The sequence below is a fragment of the Corylus avellana genome, chromosome 1, assembly GCF_965113065.1.
Source record: "Corylus avellana chromosome 1, dhCorAvel1.hap1.2, whole genome shotgun sequence".
Lineage (NCBI taxonomy): Eukaryota > Viridiplantae > Streptophyta > Magnoliopsida > Fagales > Betulaceae > Corylus > Corylus avellana.
The window spans coordinates 36,284,817-36,309,915 of NC_142490.1; the positions used below are offsets into that span (position 1 = coordinate 36,284,817).

At 39.5% G+C, this 25,099-nt stretch overlaps 3 protein-coding genes, 1 non-coding gene and 3 pseudogenes across 4 annotated transcripts; 5 read left to right on the forward strand and 2 right to left on the reverse strand.

The window, feature by feature from the left end:
* The first annotated feature begins 275 nt into the window (after nucleotides 1–275).
* LOC132171810 (uncharacterized) lies at nucleotides 276–5,589 on the forward strand. Its single transcript, XM_059583214.2, has 4 exons — nucleotides 276–855; nucleotides 1,635–1,706; nucleotides 2,524–4,521; nucleotides 5,192–5,589. Exons 1-4 carry the CDS (start codon nucleotides 297–299, stop codon nucleotides 5,536–5,538), a joined length of 2,976 nt encoding a protein of 991 aa, XP_059439197.2. The 5' UTR covers nucleotides 276–296; the 3' UTR covers nucleotides 5,539–5,589.
* A 1,650-nt stretch (nucleotides 5,590–7,239) lies between these two features.
* LOC132172301 (UPF0481 protein At3g47200) lies at nucleotides 7,240–8,923 on the forward strand. Its single transcript, XM_059583776.2, has one exon. The coding sequence runs from the start codon at nucleotides 7,294–7,296 to the stop codon at nucleotides 8,758–8,760; it is 1,467 nt and encodes a 488-aa protein (XP_059439759.1). The 5' UTR covers nucleotides 7,240–7,293; the 3' UTR covers nucleotides 8,761–8,923.
* Nucleotides 8,924–10,148: 1,225 nt separating this feature from the next.
* Nucleotides 10,149–17,293, forward strand: LOC132172760 (UPF0481 protein At3g47200-like; annotated as a pseudogene).
* LOC132173181 (small nucleolar RNA Z247) lies at nucleotides 15,510–15,648 on the reverse strand. The gene has a single exon (XR_009439274.1). It is a non-coding gene; the product is annotated as a small nucleolar RNA Z247 (small nucleolar RNA).
* Nucleotides 17,294–17,854: 561 nt separating the features above from the next.
* Nucleotides 17,855–18,862, forward strand: LOC132172757 (UPF0481 protein At3g47200-like; annotated as a pseudogene).
* A 1,658-nt stretch (nucleotides 18,863–20,520) lies between these two features.
* Nucleotides 20,521–21,547, reverse strand: LOC148589776 (uncharacterized). The gene is made up of 2 exons (XM_088515026.1): nucleotides 21,392–21,547; nucleotides 20,521–20,967 (listed from the first exon to the last, which is right to left on the reverse strand). Exons 1-2 carry the CDS (start codon nucleotides 21,545–21,547, stop codon nucleotides 20,521–20,523), a joined length of 603 nt encoding a protein of 200 aa, XP_088371152.1.
* A 3,503-nt stretch (nucleotides 21,548–25,050) lies between these two features.
* The window catches only part of LOC132185076 (uncharacterized), an 11,389-nt pseudogene continuing 11,340 nt past the window's right edge, over nucleotides 25,051–25,099 (forward strand).

Consider the following 25,099-nt stretch of genomic DNA (forward strand, 5'->3'; position numbering starts at 1 on the left):
TTTTAGGTGGACCATAAAAGTTAAAAAAGCCAAAGAAAGAAAAAGTAGTGGGCAATTATGTCACAACATGTTATTATTTTAATTTTAGAATCCTTTCCTATTGAGATAAGTTAATTCGAGGTTGATAGTCCTCCCCCCCACCACCCCCCACCACCTTCTGTTTTTTTTTCTTCGTTTCTTTTTTTCTTGTTGACATGTCAGCAAAATTACTTGTTTAATTGCTCCATAATCCATTCATATATAATATATACATCCCCCACCCATAGTTAATTCCTCTCAACCTCCAAGAAGAACCCATGGAGATTTCTGCCTCCCTCATCTATTTTATGTTGTACTTGTTGGTGGTGCTCCACTGTTATCTGGCTGCAGCAGTGAGAACCAACATCACCACAGACCAATCCGCTCTTCTTGTCCTCAAAGCCCACATCACCGATGACCCGAAGAAAATCCTGGCAACCAACTGGTCGTCTGCAGCCGGCTCCGCCTGCAACTGGGTTGGGATCACCTGCGACGCAAACCACCACAGAGTAACAGCCTTGAATCTCTCTTACATGGGTCTTAACGGAACCATTCCTCCACACCTGGGAAACCTCTCATTCCTGACACATTTATCCTTCAGAGCCAACCGTTTCCATGGCTCCCTGCCCGCCGAGTTGGCTTCTTTACGTGGGTTGCAAGTCATCAGCTTTGGAGAGAACAATCTCGATGGAGAGATACCATCATGGCTTGGGTTGTTGCCTAAGCTTGAAGAGTTGTATCTTTGTTGCAACAGTTTCAGGGGAACCATTCCGCCATCTCTGTTCAACACTTCGTCGGAACTGCGAATAATCAATCTCGGTCACAACATGCTTACAGGTTCCACGCCCCATCCACCCATCTACAGAAACTTCACTTTTTCATTGCATTTATAATTATCTAGTGTCAGAATTCCCAAAATATCCCTATACTTTTTAGGAAAAAAAGAAAGAAAAAAAATTGTAGGAATTTAGGCGTTAGTTAAGATTTATCGAAATTTGCAAAAATACACATGTTTGAATCTTTGAAATATATATATTAAAAAATAGATACACTAAATTGAAAGTTTTTGAAGTTTATGAAAGTAATTGCAAAAGCAGTGACAATATAAAGAGGTTGAGTGAAGTTTTCTCAAAGTTTATTTATCAAGTTGTTGGACCATCCAAGATTGGTTCAATGGTGTAAGAAAATTCTCAAAGTAGTTAGGTATACACTTATGGCATAGGTTTGAATTCCGTAATGAGAATCTTCATGCATGATATGTGTAAATCACCTTAATTTCTATTGATGCTTTGGATGGGCTGAGTCAGGCTATGATTCAGTCGAACTTGAGAGAATACCTACAGTTCCCACCATCTAGACCTATCATGTACGGCTCCCAACGGGTAGACGCTACTATGGTCTTCTCCACCTACCCTTTCAGTTAGGAAAAAAAAAAAAAAGTTGTTAGTAGTAGCTGAATTTTATGTTTAATTTTGTTTTTTGTAATTTTTTATTGAGATGATTAATAAAAAAGAAATTATAAATTTCATCATATTAATTTTCTTAGCTTGACAATCCTTCACTAAAATGGACAGATTTAATTCTTGGTTTACGATAAATTGTTGAAATATTTACAGGATGGATACCACCAAGTTTAAGCAACTGCACTTCACTGAAGGAAATTAATTTGTTTGAAAACAACTTGACAGGTACGACCGTAACCCACTTCATCAGTTTAAACAATAAAATGGTGACACATGTCTTATTTAAATCAGTATTACACTAACAAAATATGTTAAGTCAGTAGACGAAATTTGAATGTTGGAAGTAAATTATTTTTTTGGTATACCTCTGAGTTCATTTTGATACCATAGGAAGGTAAATGTAAATCAGGTAAACTATATAGACTGATTTTGCATTTTTTCCTAAAATTATTGTTTATTGTTAGAATAAGTGGCCCATATTCTCTCAGGTATAGAGAGTAATATTGAAATACTAGTATGGTTGGATTAGTAGTCGGAGCGGAGCGTACCGTAGCGGAGTGAATGGAGCGTAAGCACATTGCCGAACCATGTAAATCTGTGTCTCGATTTTTTTTTATTTTCTCTTTTCGATTTTGTCTTATTCATCATTGTTGTGTACGATGAAAACATTTGTCAATATGAGTATATTTTTATTAAATAAACTTGTTAGGTTGATTTTTTTTTAGTTGTTTTATATTAATACATATGTTGCGAATAAAACTTGATGTTGGTAGTTTAATATGATTGAATGAAAATATAATGATTTTTTGTTTAGTTTTTGTATGAGCGAAATTCTAAAAAATGTTTTCATTTGAAATCATTCTCCTGAAAAATTATTTGAGTTGAAAACATTTTCCAAAATGAAATATTTTATGCCGAAACAAACTGAGTAACTTAAAACATTTGCCAGCAGAATAGATTTTACACCGAAACAAACACATATCAAAATGTATGAAATATTGTAGTAGTTAAATAAGGTATGCATTCGTTGTAATTGTGGCAGGTGAAGTACCCTCTGAGATTGGGAATCTCCCAAATTTGGTGAAATTGGATATCAACTACAACAGCTTAACTGGTGTCATCCCATACACAATCTTCAATCACTCAACCATTAGAGTCATTTCTCTATATTTGAACTTTCTCTCAGGCCATCTTCCATCAGGCATAGGCAATCGGGTTCCAAATCTTGAGGTGCTTTACCTATGGGGCAATGAAATAGATGGAATAATCCCCAGCTCTATCTCAAATGCTTCCAAGCTCATTAAACTGGAGCTGGAGGAAAACAATTTCTCTGGCTCTATTCCTCATACCCTTGCCAATTTAAGGCATCTGGAGGTTCTCAACTTAGCCGGCAATTTGTTGACCAGAGAATCTGCAACTCTAGAATTGAGTTTTCTTTCATCTTTGACAAATTGCAGAAAGTTGACGAGGCTGATGCTTGCAGATAATCAACAACTGAATGGTACCCTTCCAATTTCCATAGGAAATTTCTCTGGATCCCTTGAGTACTTTTCAGCATTTGGCTGCAACATCAAGGGCACCATCCCAAAACAGATTGGTAATTTAAGCAACTTGCTAGTTCTGGCTCTACAAAACAATGAATTGGGTGGAGCTATTCCAAGTACAGTAAGGGGAATGAGAAAGCTCCAAGGTTTGTGTCTTCAGGGCAATAGGCTGCAAGGATCCATCCCAGATGTTATCTGTGATCTAAGTAATTTGGGTGAATTATTTTTAAGTGGCAATGAGCTCTATGGATCATTACCAACATGCTGGAAAAGTCTTACTTCACTTCGAAAACTTTTCTTAGATGCCAACCATTTGACTTCCAAGATACCCTCATCCTTGTGGAGCCTTGGAGATCTTATGCAAGTAAACTTGTCTTTGAATTCTCTAAGTGGCCCTCTGCCTTCAGATATTGGAAATTTGAAGGTTGTAACACTTTTAGACTTGTCATGGAATCAATTATCAGGACAAATCCCTGCTGCCATTGGAGGCCTGCAAAATTTGCAAACTCTCTCCTTAGCACATAACAAATTTCAAGGTCATATTCCTCAGTCATTTGGTCAGTCAATAAGCATGCAAGTGTTGGATCTATCTCATAACAATTTGTCAGGGGTGATTCCAGAGTCCCTAGAAGAACTCCAGTGTCTCAAACACTTGGATGTGTCTTTCAACAGATTAGGTGGTGAAATTCCATCTGGAATGGATATTGCTATCTTCTCAGCTCAATCATTCATGGGGAATGAAGGGTTATGTGGTCCACCCCAATTTAAAGTTCCACCCTGCCAAGTTGTTGGACAGTCAAAGGCACACACTTCAGTTAAGCTTGCATATATTCTACCTGCTGTGGTAGCAGCAATACTTGTGCTAATTCTCATACTTTTTCTCATAATAACCCTAAAAAGGAATGCAAAATCAGCAAGTCAAGAAGCTCCAACTCTAGCAACATGGAGAAGAATTTCATACCTAGAGCTTGAAAGGGCAACAGATAGATTTAGTGAAAGCAACTTGGTTGGGAAAGGGAGCTTTGGGTCTGTGTACAGAGGAACACTTTCAGATGGGATGAGTGTTGCAGTAAAGGTCTTTAATCTAGATATTCAAGGATCATTCAAGAGTTTTGATGCAGAATGCGAAGTATTACGCAGAATCCGTCACCGGAATCTTGTCAAAATCATCAGTTGCTGCAGCAACAATGATTTTAAAGCCTTGGTGTTAGAGTATATGCCGAACGGGAGTCTCAACAAGTGGCTGTATTCTCATACCTACTCCTTGGATATCCTACATAGAATGAACATAATGATAGATGTTGCATCATCATTGGAGTATCTCCATCATGGTTCTCATGTACCTATTGTTCATTGTGATTTGAAGCCCAGCAACATTCTCCTAAATGATGATATGATTGCACATGTCGGTGACTTTGGGATTTCCAAACTCCTGGGTGATGGAGATTCTATGACCCAAACCATGACGCTTGCCACTATTGGTTATATCGCACCAGGTAATGTTTCTTCACAACTAACGATCAGGAAAACTACACTTAATCTCCTTGAATTTCTATTAATTTTGCAATGTTTTCTTTAAGTTCAAAAACTCTCAATTTAGTGTATTAAATTTTCAATTTTTTGCAGTTTTACCCCTCACATTAGGGTTTGGGGTTAAACCAAATAGTAAAATGATAAAATGACCATTATACCCTTATTAAATTTATAAAATTACCCTTAAATTACAATTACATTTAAATAATGGTATTTTAGAGATTTCAACAGCCTCCGTTGGGATTTAACAGAAATTCCAAAACGGATGGGTGAGATTCAAATTATTTTAAAGTTCGATATACTAAATTTAGAGTTTTTGAACTTTGGGAGGACGTTGCAAAAGTGACAGAAGTTCACGCAATTTAAATAAAGTTTTCCTTAACATTTAATTTGGAGTTTCATAGAATCACTCATAATGCATACCCACTTTATGTGAGACTAGGGTGTTACAATATTGCCCTTAAATCTCTAATGTCCTTGTTAGAACCATATTATGTAGAAAGTTTCTTTGATACAATTTATAAAATGACCAAATATTTCAAAATTTTAAATTGATAGAAAATTATAAATTTAATCATTTAATTAATATTTAACATTTATCTTTTTAGCACTAAATTTTAATCAAACCTGCAGAGTATGGATCACAAGGGATCATTTCCACAAGTGGCGATGTGTATAGTTACGGTATTTTGCTGATGGAAACTTTCACAGGAAAGAAGCCCACCGATGAAATATTTAGCGGAGAAATGAGCCTAAAACGTTGGGTAAAAGTGTCGTTGCCACATGCAGTAATTAAAGTTGTAGATGGTAACTTACTACAGAAAAACGACCGGCGTTTTGATGCTAAGCAGGATTGCATATTTTCCATTATGAGACTGGCCATGCATTGCTCAGCAGAGGCACCAGAAGAGAGGATGCAAATGAGAGATGTCGTAAAAACACTCAAAGACATCAAAATGAAGTTTGTTGATGGCGATTGACAACATGAAAATTTGTCTTTGGTTTTGTGTTAGGCCATTAAGGATGTTTGAGTGCTTTAGTACTTGTGAATTAATCAAAGATTACATGAGAAAAAAAAAAAAAACAAAAAACAAAAAAGGGGGTGTAATCAGCCTTCATCAAAGATTGAGTTGTTCAAAAAGTTTTTTTGTGGCTAGAATGAATCAACCAATGTTGTACTAAATAGTATTCCTTAGGTAAATAATTCCCACTATATACTGGATTGAGATCCTCTCCAACTTGGGAGAAATTGGAGATTCTCGAATTGTTAATTGTAGCCTTTCGTTTTAAATCTAATGGTCTATAAAATACTAGCTGCTTTTATATAATCGAAGCACTAAATGCTGACTTTTGTTTTATCGAGATTTAAATGATTTTATAGACCACTAGATTTAAAATGAACGGTCACGATTAACAATTGAAAAATCTCTAATTTCTCCCACATTAGAGGAGATCCGAATCCCTATATACATACTCAAGTTAATCTTCCGTCAAGATGATGAAGAAGAACTCATTATTACATAAAGAGAAATGTTTTAGTGCAATAAAAAGATTATTTTTTATTCATAAAAGTTTTATATGGTAAAAATTCATAAGTTTCATCCGTAATTACTGTAACTCCACCCATTAGTAGGCCTGTAATTTCTTGTCACGTAAAATTTTTATGGGTTAAATAATACAGTAAAATAAAACTTTAACCACGTGCAAAGAGAGCGTAAACCCACGCCCCCCTCAATCAAGGAACTCTGCTCCGTTTCTTTGATTTTTTTGGTCTCTTGTACTCCCGCAAACGCGTAGTAAAAGTCAGAAAGTACTGCAAACTGCTGTCGTCATCTCGGAAGTATTCATCTGCATCATAACAGCGTAAGCGCGGGAGAATAAATGAAAAGCACAAGGATCCTGGCAACTGGCAACTGGCAAGAAGCTCCTTTTCCCACGTGCCTTATTAATTACCCCATTTAAAAAAATAAATACAAGTTCAAATAATGAAGATCATAGTCCGAGCACTTGAAAGTTTGATTTTAATCTAAGAATTGATTAAACAACTATTTAAATAAAAAAATAAAAAATGCTTCTCCATCTTGTTTATATCTTTGTTGAGTTAGCATATTATCTGAATGCGCGCATGAAGAACAATTCCATTTAGTTGAGGTACTTGAAATGCAGGCTCACCCTTCCTTTGGTTGAGCCACTCCTAAACCACCCCCTAAACCCTAGGATGGCTTGCATGCTTGCCTTAACCATTTAACGGGTGCAACCTCTTTTTTTCAAAAAAAAAAAAAAAATTGAAATTAAATTAATAAAAAATTACTACGCTGATGTGGCAAAACAATGCGTTTTGATTGGAACTAACGGACGTTACAGAAATCTAACGGTAGGAATTTTATTGACATTTTAATTGACTCAAGAAATAAATTTTTGAAAAAAAACAAACTTGGGAATATTTTAATTTTAACGAATTGACTCAGTGACTTATTATATATTTACCCTACTAAATAGAAATATAAGTACAATAAAAGTCATGAAAAAAAAAAAAAAAAATTCCATTTCACTTTAAACCGTATAAAAAAATAAAAAATAAATAAAAAAAGGTTTGGTTTATAAGAAGTTTCCTATGCCTTATATTTTATAGACTAAAAGAAGACTCTTAACATCAAACGTTGACTTGGCACACTATTTAAGTTAACGTTCGAAACGTAAGCAATTTGTCTATCTTTCTTTCCTCATCTGCTCTCATGGGGAACAATAGACTTGCCAGGTTGCTCTTCCAGCAAATAACCAGAAAACAATGGCATCCTCCTGCAGATACAAGAACAGGTGCTTTTCATGGAAGGCCCTATTCAAGTAATTCACTCAAAGAGGCTTTGAAACCTGAGATTCCAGAAGAGATTTCCAGCTCTGCAGTCTGCATTTACAAGGTCCCAGATATCATGCGCCGGGTGCAGAGAAAGGCATATCAACCCAATGTCATCTCAATCGGTCCGTACCACCATGGCGTAGAGCGCCTCGAAGCCATGGAAAAGCTCAAACTGAAATTCGTTCGCCGCCTTTTTGAGCAGAATGGACTCGAATTAGATCTTGTGAAGAATGCGTTGGGAAAGCTGGAGGAAGAAGCTCGGATTTGCTACTCGGAGGAAAAGGAAATCCGACTTGAAAAAGACGGATTTGTGGAGATGATGCTCGTCGATGGCTGCTTTGTTGTTGAGCTTCTTAGAGAGGTGTGGCGGCGTGAATCCGAACACCAAATACCTTTCATCCAAAGGTGGATGCTACCCATTTTCCGTCGCGATCTGATAATGCTTGAAAACCAACTCCCATTCTTTGTTCTGTCGGAATTGTTTGAAATCACAAGTAAAAATACTACACCGCCGCCGCCATGTTTGCAAAAGCTTGCCCTTCACTTCTTTAATCCTCTGCTGCAAAGGGATTTTGACACAACACCGCCGAAGATCGTAGCAACCGGTGAAGGAACTGGAGCAAGGCACTTTCTCGACCTTTTCCGGTCGACCATTCTTCCGGTGACGCCGGCCAGACGGAAACAGCCCAACATGATCCGTTCAACAACGGAGCTGAAAGAAGCCGGTGTCAAAATACAGAGAGCAAAACATTCGCAGTTGCTCGATGTAACGTACGAGGAAGGGGTGCTGAAGATCCCTCCTCTGTACATCGACGATTACAAGGGTACTCTGTTTCGAAACATGATGGCATTCGAAAAATGCCACCGCCATTGCCACCCAGATGTCACAACCTACATGTTCTTCTTTGATGGACTCATCAACTCAGCAAAGGACGTGGGCCTTCTCCATTACAAAGAAGTTCTTCAACATTCTTTGGGAAGTAACAGAGAGGTTGCTAAACTTGTGAGCACCATTTGCAGGGAAATTGATCGGGTTGCAGACGAGTCGTACTTGTACATGGTGGCGGATGACGCCAATTCTTACTTTGCTTCCATTTATGCCAAAATTCGAGCAGGATTGGTGCGCCACTATTTCAGCAGCTGGCTGGTGGGATTCTCAACGATGGGTGCAATATTTGCTCTGTACCTGACCCTTGTTCAGACTGCATCTGGGATTGCTAGTGCCATGGAACCCCTGGGAAAAGGTGACTTCGGATCATATATAAAAGATTCAGTATTGCTCCCTTTCTCTGGTAAGCCCTGCTCCAGAGGCGGTTCAACAGCCGGAGAAGATGAAGCCCTGTAGGAAGTTTTGGTATTTTACGCATTTCTGCTTTATTGTAGATTTATGGAGTTGAAGGGCCTGCTTGTATTTAGTCTACAAGTCAATTTGGCTAATAAATATGTTAAATATAGAGAAACTTTGGGTAGTTTCTCTTCCAATTCCCTGCTTCCCTACAATGGAAATACTTTTCCCCTAGGCTGGGCTTCTGTTGCTTACTTGCTTTGTTTACTCCCTTTGCAACTGACTTGCAAACTTGCTTGGTGCAATTCTACATTTTTCCTGCCTTTCATAGAAAAAGAGGTTTGACCAATATGCATAGTTGCCTTGGCCTTTAATATGTGTTCCGCTACAGTCAGCTCATTCATCAATTCAGACCAAGTATAGTTATTAATGGCTGAAGTAGCTTGGGAGGCTTAATATGGGAATTAGCTATATGCTATGTTGTGCTCACCTCTACCGTCAATCCTCTATGAGACTCATCAGAAGGCCATGCTACACAATATGTAGTGACCATGAACATTTCAACAACCGTGTTTGATCACATTCTTACTTACGTGTTGAGGTTATTGATATCACTTGTGAAAGGGGCTAGTGGTTAATTTATACGTATGAAAGAAAACCTCATATCTTGAGCTAGTTTAGGTTGAAAGAGACCCAAGACCACTCAACAGTGGTACCAGAGCCAAAGTTCTACCAACAAGTCTCAACCCAATAATTCACGGGTGAAACAGATTGTGTCTGCTCCGACGAGGGCCCGATGTGTGAGTATGAGATTGTTAGAGGTTATCTCACATCAGTTGTGGAATGGACTGGTGGTCAGTTTATAAGTGTAAGGAAAAACCTCACTTTTTGAGCTAATTTTTAGAAATGAGAGAAGCCCAAGGCCACCCAACACTATCAAACCATGGTGAACTTGCTGGCTACTTGAATAAAACAAATAAAAAGAACATTAAACAAAGAAGGATGCCACCAAGTATGAAGAATCCATGAACCAGAGGAAGAAGAAGAAATAAATAAATTAATCAAGGATGCCTCCAACACAATTTTATATTACACTTTCAGAAATAAAGATTTCAGATGAAAAACATGTGACCTTATATTTAATCAACTTATAAGAACAACTTGCGAAGAGCAATGTGCAAACTCTGCTTCTTTCGTTTTCTCAGTGTTTTTTGGTTTCTTTTCCTCACGCAAACGCCTAGTACAAGTCAATCATCCATTAAGTACTGCAAATATTATGTCATTTCGGAAATATTCATCAGCATCCTAAGAAAGAATTAACACAATTAGAGTAAAAAAAAGACTACCACCAAACATTGACTTGGTGCAGCTGCTCTATTTATGTAAACGACGATTAAAGTTCTACTCCAAACAAGAGCAATTGTCTACCTTTCTTTCCTCGTTTGCTAATGGGGAACACTAGACTTACAAGGTTGCTCTTGCAGCAAATAAGCAGAAAAACATGGCATGCTGTGGCTAAAAGAACAAGAACAGGGGCTCTTCATGGAAGGCTCTACTCAAGTAATTCAATGAAAGAGGTTTTGAAACCCGAGTTTCCAGAAGAGAGCAGCTCTGCAGTCTGCATTTACAAGGTCCCAGATATTATGCGACGGGTGCAAAGAAAGGCTTATGAACCCAATGTCATCTCAATCGGTCCATACCACCACGGAGTAGCGCGCCTACAAGACATGGAGAAGCTCAAACTGAAATTTGTTCACCGCCTTTTCAACCCGATTGGAGAAAATGGAGTCAAATTAGATTTTGTGAAGAATGCCCTGGGAAAACTGGAGGAAGAAGCTCGGATTTGCTACTCGGAAGAAATCAAACTTAGAAGTGATAAATTTGTGGAGATGATGCTCATTGATGGCTGCTTCGTTGTTGAGCTCCTTAGAGAGGTGTGGCAGAGCATAAATCCGGACACCAAATACCTTTCATCCAAAGGTGGATGCTGCCCACTTTTCGTCGTGATCTGATAATGCTTGAAAACCAACTCTCATTCTTTGTTCTGTCGGAATTGTTTCTGTTAAATATATTGGATAATATATTAGAAGCGGAAGAGAGAGAGAGAGCGGAAGTATATAGGACTACATCTCTTCTATTATGATTGTGTTGATAATGAATACAAAGGCCTCTATTTATAGAGAGGCAAGTAACCTAATAGACTAAGGGAATGTAAACCTAATAGACTAATGAAAGGTAAACCTTGTAGACTACTAATACCTAAGAAAGTAAATAACCCTAACATAATATTCTTAACATCCCCCCTCAAACTCAATGTGTAAACTTGAGTTTGGATAAAAGAAAAGGGAAAGAAAAATGAATTCGCTGAAAAAGTCGCCGGAGGTGGCCGAAGTTTGGCGGCCGGGGGAGGCCACAGAAAAGTGGCTCTGATACCATGTTAGAATGCTTTGATACCATATTAAATATATTGGATAATATATTAGAAGCGGAAGAAAGAGAGAGAGAGCGGAAGCATATAGGACTACATCTCTTCTATTATGATTGTGTTAATAATGAATACAAAGACCTCTATTTATTGAGAGACAAGTAACCTAATAGACTAAGGGAAGGTAAACATAGTAGACTAATAAAAGGTAAACCTTGTAGACTACTAATACCTAAGAAAGTAAATAACCCTAACATAATATTCTTAACAGTTTCAAATCACAAGTAAAAGTACTACACCGCCGTGGCCATGTTTGCAAAAGCTTGCCCTTCACTTCTTCAATCCCCTGTTGTAGAGAGACTTGGATACTACTACACCCCCGAAGAGCATAGTGGCTGAAGGAATGGAGGCAAGGCACTTTCTTGACCTTTTCCGTTCTAGCATTCTCCCAAGGATGCCGACATATAATGACAAACAATTCTCTTGGAGATAATCTTCTCACTTTGTTAAATTACAACCAGTGTATGTGGTACATTATATACAAGCAAGAGAGAGACTTTTACAAGGAAATTTCTACTGATTGAAAATCTAATTTACGATAGGAGCGTCATGTTAATTGCTGGAGCATTTTGTCTTTAATGTTTTCCTTATGAAGGTATATTTGACTATTGGCTATAACTCATGAATCTCCAATTGTGTGTGTTTCCTTGTATGATTACTAGAAGCTTCTGGTGCAATAACTTGAGCTAGATATTTCCTTCCAGCTGTATGTTTCCTTGTTGAGTCCTCCTTGACAGGTGTGGTCTTGAGTGTAGGAGAGGATTGTGGCACAACATCTTCTAGTGTCTTAATATGCCCCCTCAATTGAAGCGGAATTTCAGTGATGCTGAGATTGCTACAGAGAACATCAAAGTGTGTAGAGACCAAAGGTTTGGTAAAGATATCGGCTTTTTGATCTTTTGTGGAAATAAATCGGACCATCAAGGATTTTGCTGCAACCTTATCACGAACGAAATGAAAATCTATTTCGATATGTTTGGTACGGGAGTGAAACATGGGATTGGCTGTTAGGTAGGTCGCGCCAAGATTGTCACACCATAGGATGGGAGGTGCGGATAGGAATATACCAAGTTCTTTGAGAAGGGACTGGAGCCACTGAATTTCAGCCGTTGTATTGGCAAGTGAGCGGTATTCGGCTTCGGTGCTTGAGTCTAAGACAGTGGCTTGTTTACGAGAGCTCCAAGATATAAGATTACTCCCAAGAAAAATGCAATAGCCACCAGTAGAACGGCGATCATCGGGGCAGCCAGCCCAATCGGCATCGGAGTAAGCATGTAATTGTGAGACTGAGTTTTTGCGAATGAGTAACCCATAGAACAAAGTATGTTTCAAATACCTCAATATTCGCTTTACAGCAGTCCAATGTGGGATTGTTGGCCGTTGGAGAAATTGACAAACTTTATTGACGGCAAAAGAGATGTCTGGGCAAGTGAGTGAGAGATATTGTAAGGAACCAACAATACTCCGATATAACGAGGGATCTTCAAATGCTTCGCCATCAAAGCGGGACAAGGTCTTGGAAGAAGACATAGGGGATGTCACTGTCTTAGCATATAGCATATTAGATTTCTTGAAGAGGTCCAAAATGTACCTTCGTTGAGAGAGAAAAAGTCCACGTGCATAAGGGGTTACTTCCACACCTAAGAAGAAATTAAGAGTGCCTAGGTCCTTGATTGGGAAATCACCTTGGAGCTTAGCAATAAGACGGGCTATGAGTTCTGTATTTGGACCTGTAACGATTATATCATCCACATAGATGAGGATGAAAATAGTGGTAGCACCGGTACCAAAAAGAAATAACGAAGTATCTGCCCGTGAACCCACAAAACCAAGTTCCTGTAGGCGAGAGCTAAGGCGTGAGAACCATGCTCGCGGAGCCTGTTTAAGACCATAGAGAGATTTTTTGATGTGACAAACGTGATCTGGAAGAGTGGGATGAACAAATCCTTGTGATTGAACCATGTATACATCTTCCTGCAAAAATCCATGGAGAAACGCATTTGTTACATCCAATTGTTTAATATACCAATTGGATGAGACAGCAATAGAAAGGACAGTCCGGATGGTTGTGGGTTTAACCACTGGACTAAAAGTATCATCATAATCAATCCCAGGTTGTTGGTGAAATCCTTTGGCGACTAGTCGAGCTTTGTGGCGATCGATAGTGCCATTAGATTTTCGCTTGATTTTATAGATCCATTTGCACCCAACAAGGTTCATGTGGGCTCTGGAGGAACAAGCGTCCATGTCCCATTTTGAAGGAGAGCATTAAATTCAGATGTCATGGCTTCCCTCCAGTGCAGGGATTTGTGTGCAATTGTGAATGAGGTAGGTTCCTCATAGGAAGCATCAATCGTGGTGAGAAGTGCCTTTGGTGGAGGATAGGGAATGGTCCCATCTGTGAATGCACGTGGCTTATGGATTTGATTCTTGGACCTTGTTTGCATGGAGTGAGCAGCACCTAGCATAGTAGTGGAACTATGTGCAGTAGTAGGCACATGGGGAGCTGGCAGCACATGGGCATTAGGTGACGCAGCAAGTTCTGAATTTGATGAGCAGGGATAGTGTAGTGGGCCAGGTGTAACTTGAGGTGCATGAGGAGAGGATTGTGGAGATGGAAGATCTGTGACAAGTGGAGTTGGTAGTACCATGAGGTTGGAAGGTAATGGCACAGAATTAGCCTTAGGAGAAGCTGCAATCACAGAGTTAGTATGGAAAGGAAAAGAATTTTCATCAAAAATAACATTACGGGACACATAAATGCGGCTTGAAGGAACATGGAGACACCTGTAACCTTTATGTTGAAAACTATACCCGAGAAAAACACAAAGTTGAGATCAGAAGGCAAGTTTGTGTTGGTTGTAAGGCCGCAAATGAGGCCAACATGCACACCAAAAAACCTTTAAGAAATTATAGTCAAGAGCCTTGTGGAATAGTAATTCAAATGGCGATTTGTTGTGGGTAACTGAGGAAGGGAGACGATTAATTAAAAAGGCTGCAGTGAGGAAGGCGTCATCCTAGAATTTGAGTGGCATGGAAGCGGCTGCGAGTAAGGAGAGACCCATTTCGACAAGGTGTCTATGTTTTCTTTCCACGGAACTTTGTTGTTGATGAGTGTGAGGACAAGAGATCCTATGAGAGATCCCTTGGCGTGATAAAATGGGATTGAGAGCTCAAAATTCTCCACCCCAGTCTGATTGAATGACTTTGATTTTACGCTCAAAAAAATTTTCCACATGTGTTTGGAACTGTAAGAATATAGAAGTAACAACAGATTTAGCGGCAATAGGAAACAACCACACAAATTTACTGTAATCATCAATAAAACACACATAATACCGATTGCCATTATTAGAATAATAAGGGGAAGGTCCCCATACATCGGTAAAGATTAAATCCAAGGGATAATTTGAAACAGATGGAGAAAGATGAAATGGTAGCTCATGGCTTTTGCCCATTCGACATGCAGCACATAGACCAGAGACTTTATTCTTCAGAATTGCAAGGTGATGAGCGCAAACAACTTGACTAACAATACGGAGGGAGGAATGACCTAGACGACAATGCCAGCGGTCCATGGAAGCACGTTCACCCAAGAAGGCTAACTGAGGTGGAGGAGGACATAAGGGGAACGTGTAGAGGCCATCTTTACTCTGGCCGCGAAGCAAAGTGTTGCCCGTGAGTGAATCCTTAACACAAAAGAAAGAGGGGTGAAATTCAAAATAGACATTATTATCACGAGTGAACTGAGAAACTAACAAAAGGTTCTTTTTAATCTGTGGGACATGAAGAAGATTGGTCAATAAAAATGAAGCATTAGGATAGATTAATTTGGAAGAACCAGTGTTGCTTATAGTCAGACCTTGCCCATTGCCTACATGCAATTGATCTGTGCCGGTGTAGCTATCAGAATAAAGGTTGAGATTTTCATGCTCCGATGTGACATGGTTGGTAGCCTCGGTGTCTAGATACCAGTTGATATCATTGTTGTTCTGAGAGGATGCTGCAGAAAAAGCTTGCATGTTAGGTGAGTTATCCTTTTGAAAAGAATAATCAAACCTGTGGTAACAACTAAGGGCAGTATGGCCAGGTTTGTTGCAAACTTGGCAGACTGGTCGAGAATTGGGACCAGTTGATGTGTGTGATGGCCCTCTGCCACGGCCTTTCCCACGGAAACCATGGGATTTGTGAGTGGAATGCTGGCAAAAGGGTAGGGATGGCCCACGGTATGCACCCTTATTTTTATGGGTCAAAGGACGTGCTGTAGCCAGGTTTGCTGAGGGAAAAACAGATTCAACAGCACTGGAGTTGTACTCTAGGCGCATTTCATGAGTCAAAAGATGCGCATATAAGTCTTCAATGGACATGGGGTCCACACGGGTGGTAACAGAGGTTACAAACGAGTCAAACTCAGTGCCCAAACCAGCAAGTAAAAATGAAACCATCTCAGAATCATTGAGTGGCTGGCCAGTAGAAGCTAGAGTATCAGCAAGAGTCTTGAATTTCTGAAAAAAAAATTCAGAAATGGAGGAGCCTCCTTTCTTGAGTGTAGCAAGTTGATACTGAACTTGCATGATCCGAGCCCGTTAATGGGAAGAGTACATGCGTTCAAGAGCATGCCAGACTTCACTTGAGGTGGAATAACCAATAACTTGAGAGATAATACTCTTAGTGAGGGTGGACAAGATGGTACTTATGACCATTTGATCTTGCTGGAGCCAAGTGAGAAAATCTGGGTTGGCAATTGTATCAAGGGAATCCGTAGAGGGGGTGGGGTTAGGAATTGTTTGTGTGGGTGAAGGGATGGTGCCTTCGACAAAACCATAGACATTTTGGGCTTCGAGGTAAGTTACCATTTGCCATTGCCACGTGATATAATTTTCACGAGTAAGTTGGGCAGTGACACGATGAGGAAGATTGTTAAACAGAGAGGCAGGGGAAAGGGTGACAGAGGGAGTGACGTTGGTGGAATTGGTGGAGGAAGACATTTTGAGGATCGGAAAAAAAAAATGACGTGAGTCCTAGAATGGCTCTGATACCATATAATGACAAACAACTCTCTTGGAGATAATCTTCTCACTTTGTTAAATTACAACCAGTGTATGTGGTACATTATATACAAGCACGAGAGAGACTTTTACAAGGAAATTTCTACTGATTGAAAATCTAATTTATGACAGGAGCGTCATGTTAATTGCTGGAGCGTTTTGTCTTTAATGTTTTCCTTATGAAGGTATATTTGACTATTGGCTATAACTCATGAATCTCCAACTGTGAGTGTTTCCTAGTATGATTACTAGAAGCTTCTGGCGCAATAACTTGAGCTGGATATTTCCTTCCAGCTGTATGTTTCCTTGTTGAGTCCTCCTTGACAGGTGTGGTCTTGAGTGTAGGAGAGGATTGTGGCACAATATCTTCTAGTGTCTTAATACGGCAAGAGGGAAACAGCCGATCATGATCCGTTCAATAACGGAGCAACAAGAAGCGGGTGTCAAGATTCAGAAAGTAAAATATTCCCAGCTACTGGTTGTAACATACGAGGAAAGGGTGCTGAGGATCCCTCCTCTGTACATCGACGATTACAAGGGTACACCGTTTCGAAACATGATGGCATTCGAAAAATGCCATCGCCATTGCCACCCAGACGTCACAACCTACATGTTCTTCTTCGATGGACTCATCAACTCAGCCAAGGATGTGGGGCTTCTCCATTACAATGAAGTTCTTCACCATTCTCTGGGTAGCTATAAAGAGGTTGCCAAACATGTGAGCACCATTTGCAGGGAGATTGATAGGGTTGTAGACGAGTCATACTTGTACATGGTGGCGAATGACACCAACTCTTACTTCGCTTCCATTTATGCCAAGATTCGAGCAGGATTGGTGCGCCACCACTTCAGCAGCTGGCTGGTGGGCTTCTCAACTGTGGGTGCAATATTTGCTCTCTACCTCACCCTTGTTCAGACTGCCTCTGGAATTGCTGGTGCCCTGGATCCCCTGCAAAAAGTCAACTTTGGATCATATCTGAAAGACTCCATGTTACTCCCTTTCTCTGGTAAGCCCTGCTCCAGAAGTGATTCAACAGCCGGAGGAGATGAATCTCTCTAGTGGGTGATTGAAGGACTTGCTTGTATGTAGTCTAAAAGTCAATTTGGGAAATAAATATGTTAAATGTAGGGAATAAAAATTATTTTCATCTCTTTATCTTCTTCTGTCTTTGTTAGAATATTGAGTGTGTTTTTAGCCCTCTTGATTTCCACATACGGTGGTGAGAAAAGAAAATGGCAAATGGAATGATTTCATTTCAATTTTTCAAATGCCTTTGATCATCAAAGACAACTATGATCATTGGTGTATCCATACCTTATGAAGGCAATCTAATTAATTGGGATCACAAGATTTATGGGAGATCATTGACAAAAGGTTATAAAAGGAGGTGGAGAACGAAGATTCCATATCCAACTCAAAAGTAGTCTTTACAAGCCACTTGAAAAAATGATGGAAAGGCTAATGCAACTACTTCAAAGCAAACTTGGGAGATTCTTCAAAACTCTTACCAATGAGTTGGAAGTGAAGAAGGTTCACCTTCAAACTTTGCGAGATGGGTTTAAAGCCTTTCTTATGAAAGAAATAATCTTATAATGAGTTGGAAGTGAAGAAAGTTCATCAATGATGCTCGTCGGTGACTGCTTTGTTGTTGAGCTTCTTAGAGAGGTGTGGCCGCGTGAATCCGAACACCAAATACCTTTCATCCAAAGGTGGATGCTACCCATTTTCCGTCGAGATCTGATAATGCTTGAAAACCAGCTCCCATTCTTTGTTCTGTCGGAATTGTTTGAAATCACAAGTAAAAATGCTACACCGCCGCCGCCCCGCCATGTTTGCAAAAGCTTGCGCTTCACTTCTTTAATCCTCTGCTGCAAAGAGATTTTGACACAACACCGCCGAAGATCGTAGCAACCGGTGAAGGAAGTACCGGAGCAAGGCACTTTCTCGACCTTTTCCGGTCGACCATTCTCCCGGTGACGCCGGCGAGGCGGAAACAGCCCAACATGATCCGTTCAACAACGGAGCTGAAAGAAGCCAGTGTCAAAATACAGAGAGCAAAACATTCGCAGCTGCTCGATGTAACGTACGAGGAAGGGGTGCTGAAGATCCCTCCTCTGTACATCGACGATTACAAAGGTACTCTGTTTCGAAACATGATGGCATTCGAAAAATGCCACCGCCATTGCCACCCAGACGTCACCGCCTACATGTTCTTCTTCGATGGACTCATCAACTCAGCAAAGGACGTGGGCTTCTCCTTTACAACGAAGTGCTTCAGCATTCTTTGGGAAGTAACAGAGAGGTTGCTAAACTTGTGAGCACCATTTGCAGGGAAATTGATCGGGGTTGCAGACGTGTCGTACTTGTACATGGTGGCGGATGATGCCAATTCTTACTTTGCTTCCGTTTATGGAAAGATTCGAGCAGGATTGGTGCACCACTATTTCAGCAGCTGGCGTGGGATTCTCAACGATGGGTGCAATATTTGCTCTGTATCTCACCCTTGTTCAGACTGCATCTGGGATTGCCGGTGCCCTGCAACCCTTCGGAAAAGTTGACTTTGGATCATATATAAAAGATTCAGTGTTGCTCCCTTTCTCTGGTAAGCCCTGCTCCAGAGGTGATTGAACAGCCGGAGAAGATGAATCCCTGTTAGGAAGTTTTGGTATTTTATGCATTTCTGATTTATTGTAGATTTATGGAGTTGAAGGGCTTGTTTATATTTAGTCTAGAAGTCAATTTGGCTAATATATATGTTAAATATATGGAATAATTATTTGGGTTAAATACCTTATATTTAGTCTAGCCAAAGGAGGTGGCTACGGCCACCCTCCAATTTTATTTTATTTTTTTTATAAAAAAAAATTAATTAAATATAATTTTTAATGTTTTTAATTTTTTTTAAAATTATTTATTTTAATTAATTAATTATATAGATATGTGTCAAATCGGATTAGTGCTGATGTGGCATTCCGTCAAATTTTGGACGAAATTTTAATAGAGGGACCATCTCTATCTTTAGGCAAATCAAAAGGACTTCCTATTATAAAAAGTAAACTCTAAGAGTCAAAAAATAAAGAAGTTAAATCATAAGAATGAATAAGGTATTTAGCTCTAATTATTTTTATTAGGAGTTACATGAGATTTTTCATACATGCTACCTATTTGAATTTTATTTTTCTTTATCTCAGATGAATTAATTGAATATTGAAAGACCCCAAGACTTAGCTTTATGGTCTCCTAAAATCCCTATAACGTATAGCAGACATGATTAGTAAATCCTGAATCAGTTTTTTTAATAAGGCCAAACAAATTTAAACCCAGGAAAACAAATATGTTTTAGAAGAAAAAAAAAAAAAAAAAAATCTGACAAAACCCCACTGGTGTCATCTGAGTAAAACCCCGCCGGAGCAAAACCACCGCCGTGCTGGGAGTGAATCAACCAAATCCGTTGAGCGGATCCTTCGCCGGAGTGAGAGAGACAGGAGAGAGGGAGACATGGGCAAGGGAGGGAGAGGGCTTCTGGAAGGGTCTGAGAGAATGAGCGTCTGAGAGGGAGAGAGAGAGAAGGAGAAAGGAAGATAAGCGTGCAGGTGTGGTGGGGTAGGGAGAAATAAAAAAATAAAAAGAGAAGAAGATAGGCGTGCAAGTGTGGTGTGGTAGAGAGAAATAAAAAACTAAAAATTGGGTGATGGGCCCTTTACCACCTAGGATGTTTATGGGCAAAATGTGGGCTAAATATTGCATTATAGTATTTCTCATTAAAATAAGTCTCTAATCATGTTTTCTTCAATTCTTGGACACCAAGTAAGAAAACCAACATTTCAAATACAAGGGCCGGACCTTCTGCCATTTTTCTTTTCCTCTCCAAGTCTCCAAGAGTTAAAGAAACTTCATGTTTCATAATTCCTTTTCCAAATCAGGTCTTAAGGCCCAAATTTTTTTTTTTAAATCAGGCCAAAAAAATTTGCATAAAAATTTAAGGTCCTTAACATGCTTTTTTTTTCTTTTTTTTTTTTGAAGTGGTATTTCAGTCAAAAAGATAACCCAAACTGTTCGTTCCTTACAATCTCTTCCAGACTAGCTGGGAAATCACTACTCCAACTATGAGAGCTTGGAAGGTACAACGCCATCTTGGCTAACGTGTGTGCAGCTCCATTATTGTCCCTGCTTGTATACCTCACCTGCCAGTGTCCTACTTGCAACAGAGAAAGCTTGATATCATTTACCAACTGTCCGTGTGCCCCCATGCAAGGCTCATATTGGTTTATAGCATTGATCACCACCTACGCGTCTCCTTCCAAAATACAGTTCCGGAATCCCAAAGAGCTACTAAACTCGATAGCTGTGCGTGCAGCCATCGCTTCAGCCAACAAAGGGTTGGTGATGAAGCATTTGGGCTCACTATGCATCGCGATAGCCACACCAGAGGAATCCCGAATAATAATTCCCATACCGATTACTCCTCTCTCTTTGTCAACCGTCGCGTCCCAGTTTACCTTCATCATCCTTGTTGGAGGTTTCTGCCAAGACCCTACTTCCCTAGTAGTATTTCTGCTCCTTGGTGTTGCATGTCTACGTGAAACATCGTCGAAAGCTGCCATTTGTTCTTTTGCGACTCGCACAATCACAGTTGGAGCTTGGAAAATGCCCTCGAAAACAAACTTGTTTCGACGCAGCCATATTCCTCTAGCTACAATTGCTAGCAGTTGGCGTTCATCTTCCGACAGCCCCTGACCAATGTTGAGTAAGATTTCGGTGAAGTCTCCTGCCAAACAGGCTCTTTTCTATAATTTCCCTTTGCATTCTGCCCATACATCTTGTGCAGCTGGGCATGACCAGAGACAGTGACTAATGGTTTCCGTCTCCGTCAGACAAATGGGGCACAGGGGATTCGGAACAATCTTTTTTCTGAAAAAGCTTCTCCTTAGTTGCTAAAATATCATTGCTGGCTTTCCATAGGAAAAATTTCACAACTCGGGACACCTTAAAATTCCAAATTTTCCTCCAAAGCATGCAATAGGATTTAGAATCCGAACTGCTTGCCTCTCCTTCCTCCATTTTCTCTAAGGCCAGATGATATGCACTCCTTACACTGAAAATTCCATTTTTTGTTTACTCCCATGCTAGTATATCCTGTCCTTGGCGAGGGCTGACCCCCAGATTGAGAATCATTTTCACTTCCTCATCGGTGAATATTTCCTGCACTAGAGACGTGTTCCACCAGTTTGTCTCAGTGTCCAATAACTCAGAAACTCTGGCTTGGCTATCCAGAATATGAACCGGTGACCTTGCTGGGTGGGCCTTGGGCATAGGCAGCCATGGGTCCTCCCATATTTTAATTTTGGTTCCGTCTCCCACTCTCCAAACAAGTCCTTCTTTGAGCAGTTTCTTCGTGCTCTAGATGCTCTGCCATGCATATGAGGGATTTCTACCAATAGCCGCTTCAAGGAAAGTATTATCAGGGAAATATTTTGCTTTCATAACTCTTGCCATCAAAGTCTCCGGATTTTAAATCAAACGCCACCCTTGTTTTGCAAGCAAAGCCATGTTAAAATATTCTAAATTCCGGAATCCTAATCCTCCTTTGTCTTTGGCTTTCCCCATCTTTCGCCAGCCATCCACGTCATACGCCCCTGGTTTTCTTTGCGGCCCCACCAAAACCTAGACATCATGGAGGTGATATCTTGGCAGAGCTTCTTTGGTAGGAGAAAGACGCTCATAGTGTAAGTGGGTATTGCTTGGATAACCGCCTTCAACAAAACCTCTTTCCCAGCTTGAGACAAGAATTTTTCCGTCCACCCATTGATTCGTTCCCATATTTTCCCTTGGATGCCTGTGAACGTGCTCACTCTAGAACGGCCGACAAGGGGAGGTAAGCCAAGATACTTTTCATAGCTCGCTGTGGAACTCACCCATGTGAGAGAAAGGATAAAATCTTTAGTCTCTTGCTTGGTGTTTCGGCTGAAAAAGATGGAGGTTTTTTCCCTATTCAGTTTTTGCCCTAAGGCCTTCTCATATGCACTTAATATTTCTTGTGTTCGAGCCCATTCATCCACGTTCGCCTTACAAAAAAGCAGGCTATCATCTGCAAAGAATAATTGGTTAATTCTTATTCCACCTCGGACTATAGGGAGGCCAGTGATCTGCCTTTCCCGCTTTGCCTTTCCCAACATATGGCTCAGGCCCTCTGTACACAAAATGAATAAATATGGGGATAAAGGGTCACCCTGCCGAATTCCCCGGGTAGGTAAAATTCTACCATGGGGCTGCCCATTTATCAATATGGAATAAGATACTGATTTCACACACCTCATCAACATGCTAACCAACCGATTTTCAAAACCCAACTTCCTCATAATGGCCTCCTAAAAGTCTCATTCCACTCGGTCGTATGCTTTGCTCATATCTAGTTTCAAAGTCATATATCCTTGCCGGCCCTTCATTCTAGCCGCCATCGTGTGTAGAGCTTCGAAGGCCACCAAGACATTGTTAGAGATTAATCTTCCTCCACCTTAACATGCTTTCTTGAGGCTCCTCAACATCCTTTAAAAACATATTATTATTTGTTTACAATATCAAGGTCTTCAACATACTTTCTTGAGGCCTTCAATATGCTTTAAAAAATATTATTATTATTTTATATATATAATATGGAGGCCCTAGCATGCTTTCTGCACAAACACAACGGCCACAAGGCCCACAAAATGTTTTTAAAAAATATTATTTGTTTATAATATCCAGGCCCATTACAGTACAAGCATTTGCTAAACAATAATAATGCTTTATTGGCTCTTGGTTGTACAACACAACAAATTGATAACTAAAACGGCGCTGTTTTAGTTATCAATTTGTTGTGTTGTTTGTTGACAAGTGTGCAAAACACAAAATAATCTAACGGCCTAAGTTTGTTGACAAAGTAATAAAACAATCTGACGATCATGTATCATTATGATGATTAAAACAAAACAGCAGAAAAATAAAATGGCCTTATGCATTCACGTTTTGCTGCGCCTTGAGTCATGTTGCTTAATTTAAGTATAAAGAACAAAGAGTATGGGCAAAATGGTAATTTTGATTTCAAACAAAAAATAATATTAAAATAATATTATTTAATTAATATTTAAATATTAAAAAAATAAAGGCCCCATTTCATAATTTTGCCTAAGGTCCCCCAAATACATTGGGCCGGCCCTGATCGAACACCTTCGCCATCTCAATCTTTCCAACAACTTCTTCAAGGGGCAAATTTGGTATAATCTGGTGTTTTATTCTCATTTTGTTTTCTTGAAACTTCTTGTTTAAAGATGAAGGGTCAACATTTGAATGGTGGGCACAAAACTCATGTTTTGTGCAAGGACTGGATAGAAGCTAAACTCATGGTGGGTTACTACACGCTTTCTTGTGGATTTGGGCTTTCATGATAGGAATGAATCAGCCTTTGAGTTGATATCGTTATGGAGTATAAATGATGATAAGAACAATAATCAAACACAACACCAGAATTAGAGTGGTTCGACCCCAAATGAGCCTACTTCCACCAGGTATCACTTCTTATGATCTTATTCCAATATTGACAAGATTACAACAAACACTCTTCCGATTCTTCTGTTTCTTTCTACTAGTTAAAGTTCACGTGCAGAGCACGTGTTTGATTTCTGGTGTAATGTATTTTTGTGATATTTAATTTTGAAAATACAACATCATATATACAAGGTATTATAAATATATTTAATATGTATTTATTGTATAAGCATATATTTTATTTTTTATTTTCTATGTAATAAATATTGCAAACATCAAGAAGTTAATTGATAACAAAATAATAACAACAACAACAACAACAACAACAATAATAATAATAATTTATTAAATAGCAATAATAAAAGATATTTATTAAATAAATAAAGGTTTTGTACAAGAGGAATTGCATAAATAAAGCTTGTAAGTAGGCGGACATCTTCATGAAACCCTTTCAAGAAGAAGATTATCTCTACATGATACATAAAAAACTTAGCATGAGTAAAAATCGTAGATAAGAGTTGATACAGAAAGAGAACGGGTAGTAATAACGAGCGGGTGCCTTCATTCAGCTGCTCCAATAGATTACTTCTACAAAGAGAGAACTTAGTATAAGCAGAATCGTAGATATTTCATATATTTGAGTTATCGAAAAGAATTATTATCTCAAATGAAGTACCTGGCTAAAGCTTGGCGGAGAGAAGTGCGACACTTCTTAACATCGACTCGGAGCTTTTCGTGCTATTGCTGTAGACGTTCGGTAGTCATGTCTATTTCTACCACCTTTATTCCTAGGTCTTCTACATATGACAGTGTAACGACCCTATTTGGGTCACTACAGACACCACCAGCTTTTTTAGCTTTGTATTCTCCTGCTTCAAATCCACATGTTTCTATTTGTAGTGTTTGAGCAATTATTGTAAGACCCCAACTTCATTTCTTAAGATTTTGATCTCAGCATTTCTGACACTCAAACGTAGTGCCAATTCAAAAACAGAAGCAGCACCCTGGATACTGCATGCCAAGGAATTATTTATGGCGTGAGTATCAATCCTATCCGCCAATAAGGTTTGATCTCGTGGAGTTGCTAGCCACTGCCGTTGCAGTCGAATCGTGAAGTATAATAGAATCGTGAATGGTGATATGATGATTATCAAAGATAAAGGTTGGCTGCCATATGTCAGGGTGTACAGCAGGCACGTCGAGGTGTACATCAAGTACGTCGGGGTATACAGTAAGGATAACATTGGGTTGTACCGCAGGCACAACATTTAAGTCGATGTTGTTTATCGAAGATGATGATGCAGCCATTTGTGGAGTTTAAGGAAAAGTTTGAAGGAGATG

Coding starts and splice junctions, on each gene's coding strand:
- LOC148589776 (XM_088515026.1), bottom strand. CDS start 21,547: ATGCCCAAGGCCCACCCAGCAAGGTCACCGGTTCATATTCTGGATAGC. Junction 20,968..21,391: donor AAATGATTCTCAATCTGGGG/GTCAGCCCTCGC, acceptor AACATTGGTCAG/GGGCTGTCGGAAGATGAACG.
- LOC132172301 (XM_059583776.2), top strand. CDS start 7,294: ATGGGGAACAATAGACTTGCCAGGTTGCTCTTCCAGCAAATAACCAGA.
- LOC132171810 (XM_059583214.2), top strand. CDS start 297: ATGGAGATTTCTGCCTCCCTCATCTATTTTATGTTGTACTTGTTGGTG. Junction 856..1,634: donor CGGTCACAACATGCTTACAG/GTTCCACGCCCC, acceptor AAATATTTACAG/GATGGATACCACCAAGTTTA. Junction 4,522..5,191: donor TATTGGTTATATCGCACCAG/GTAATGTTTCTT, acceptor TCAAACCTGCAG/AGTATGGATCACAAGGGATC.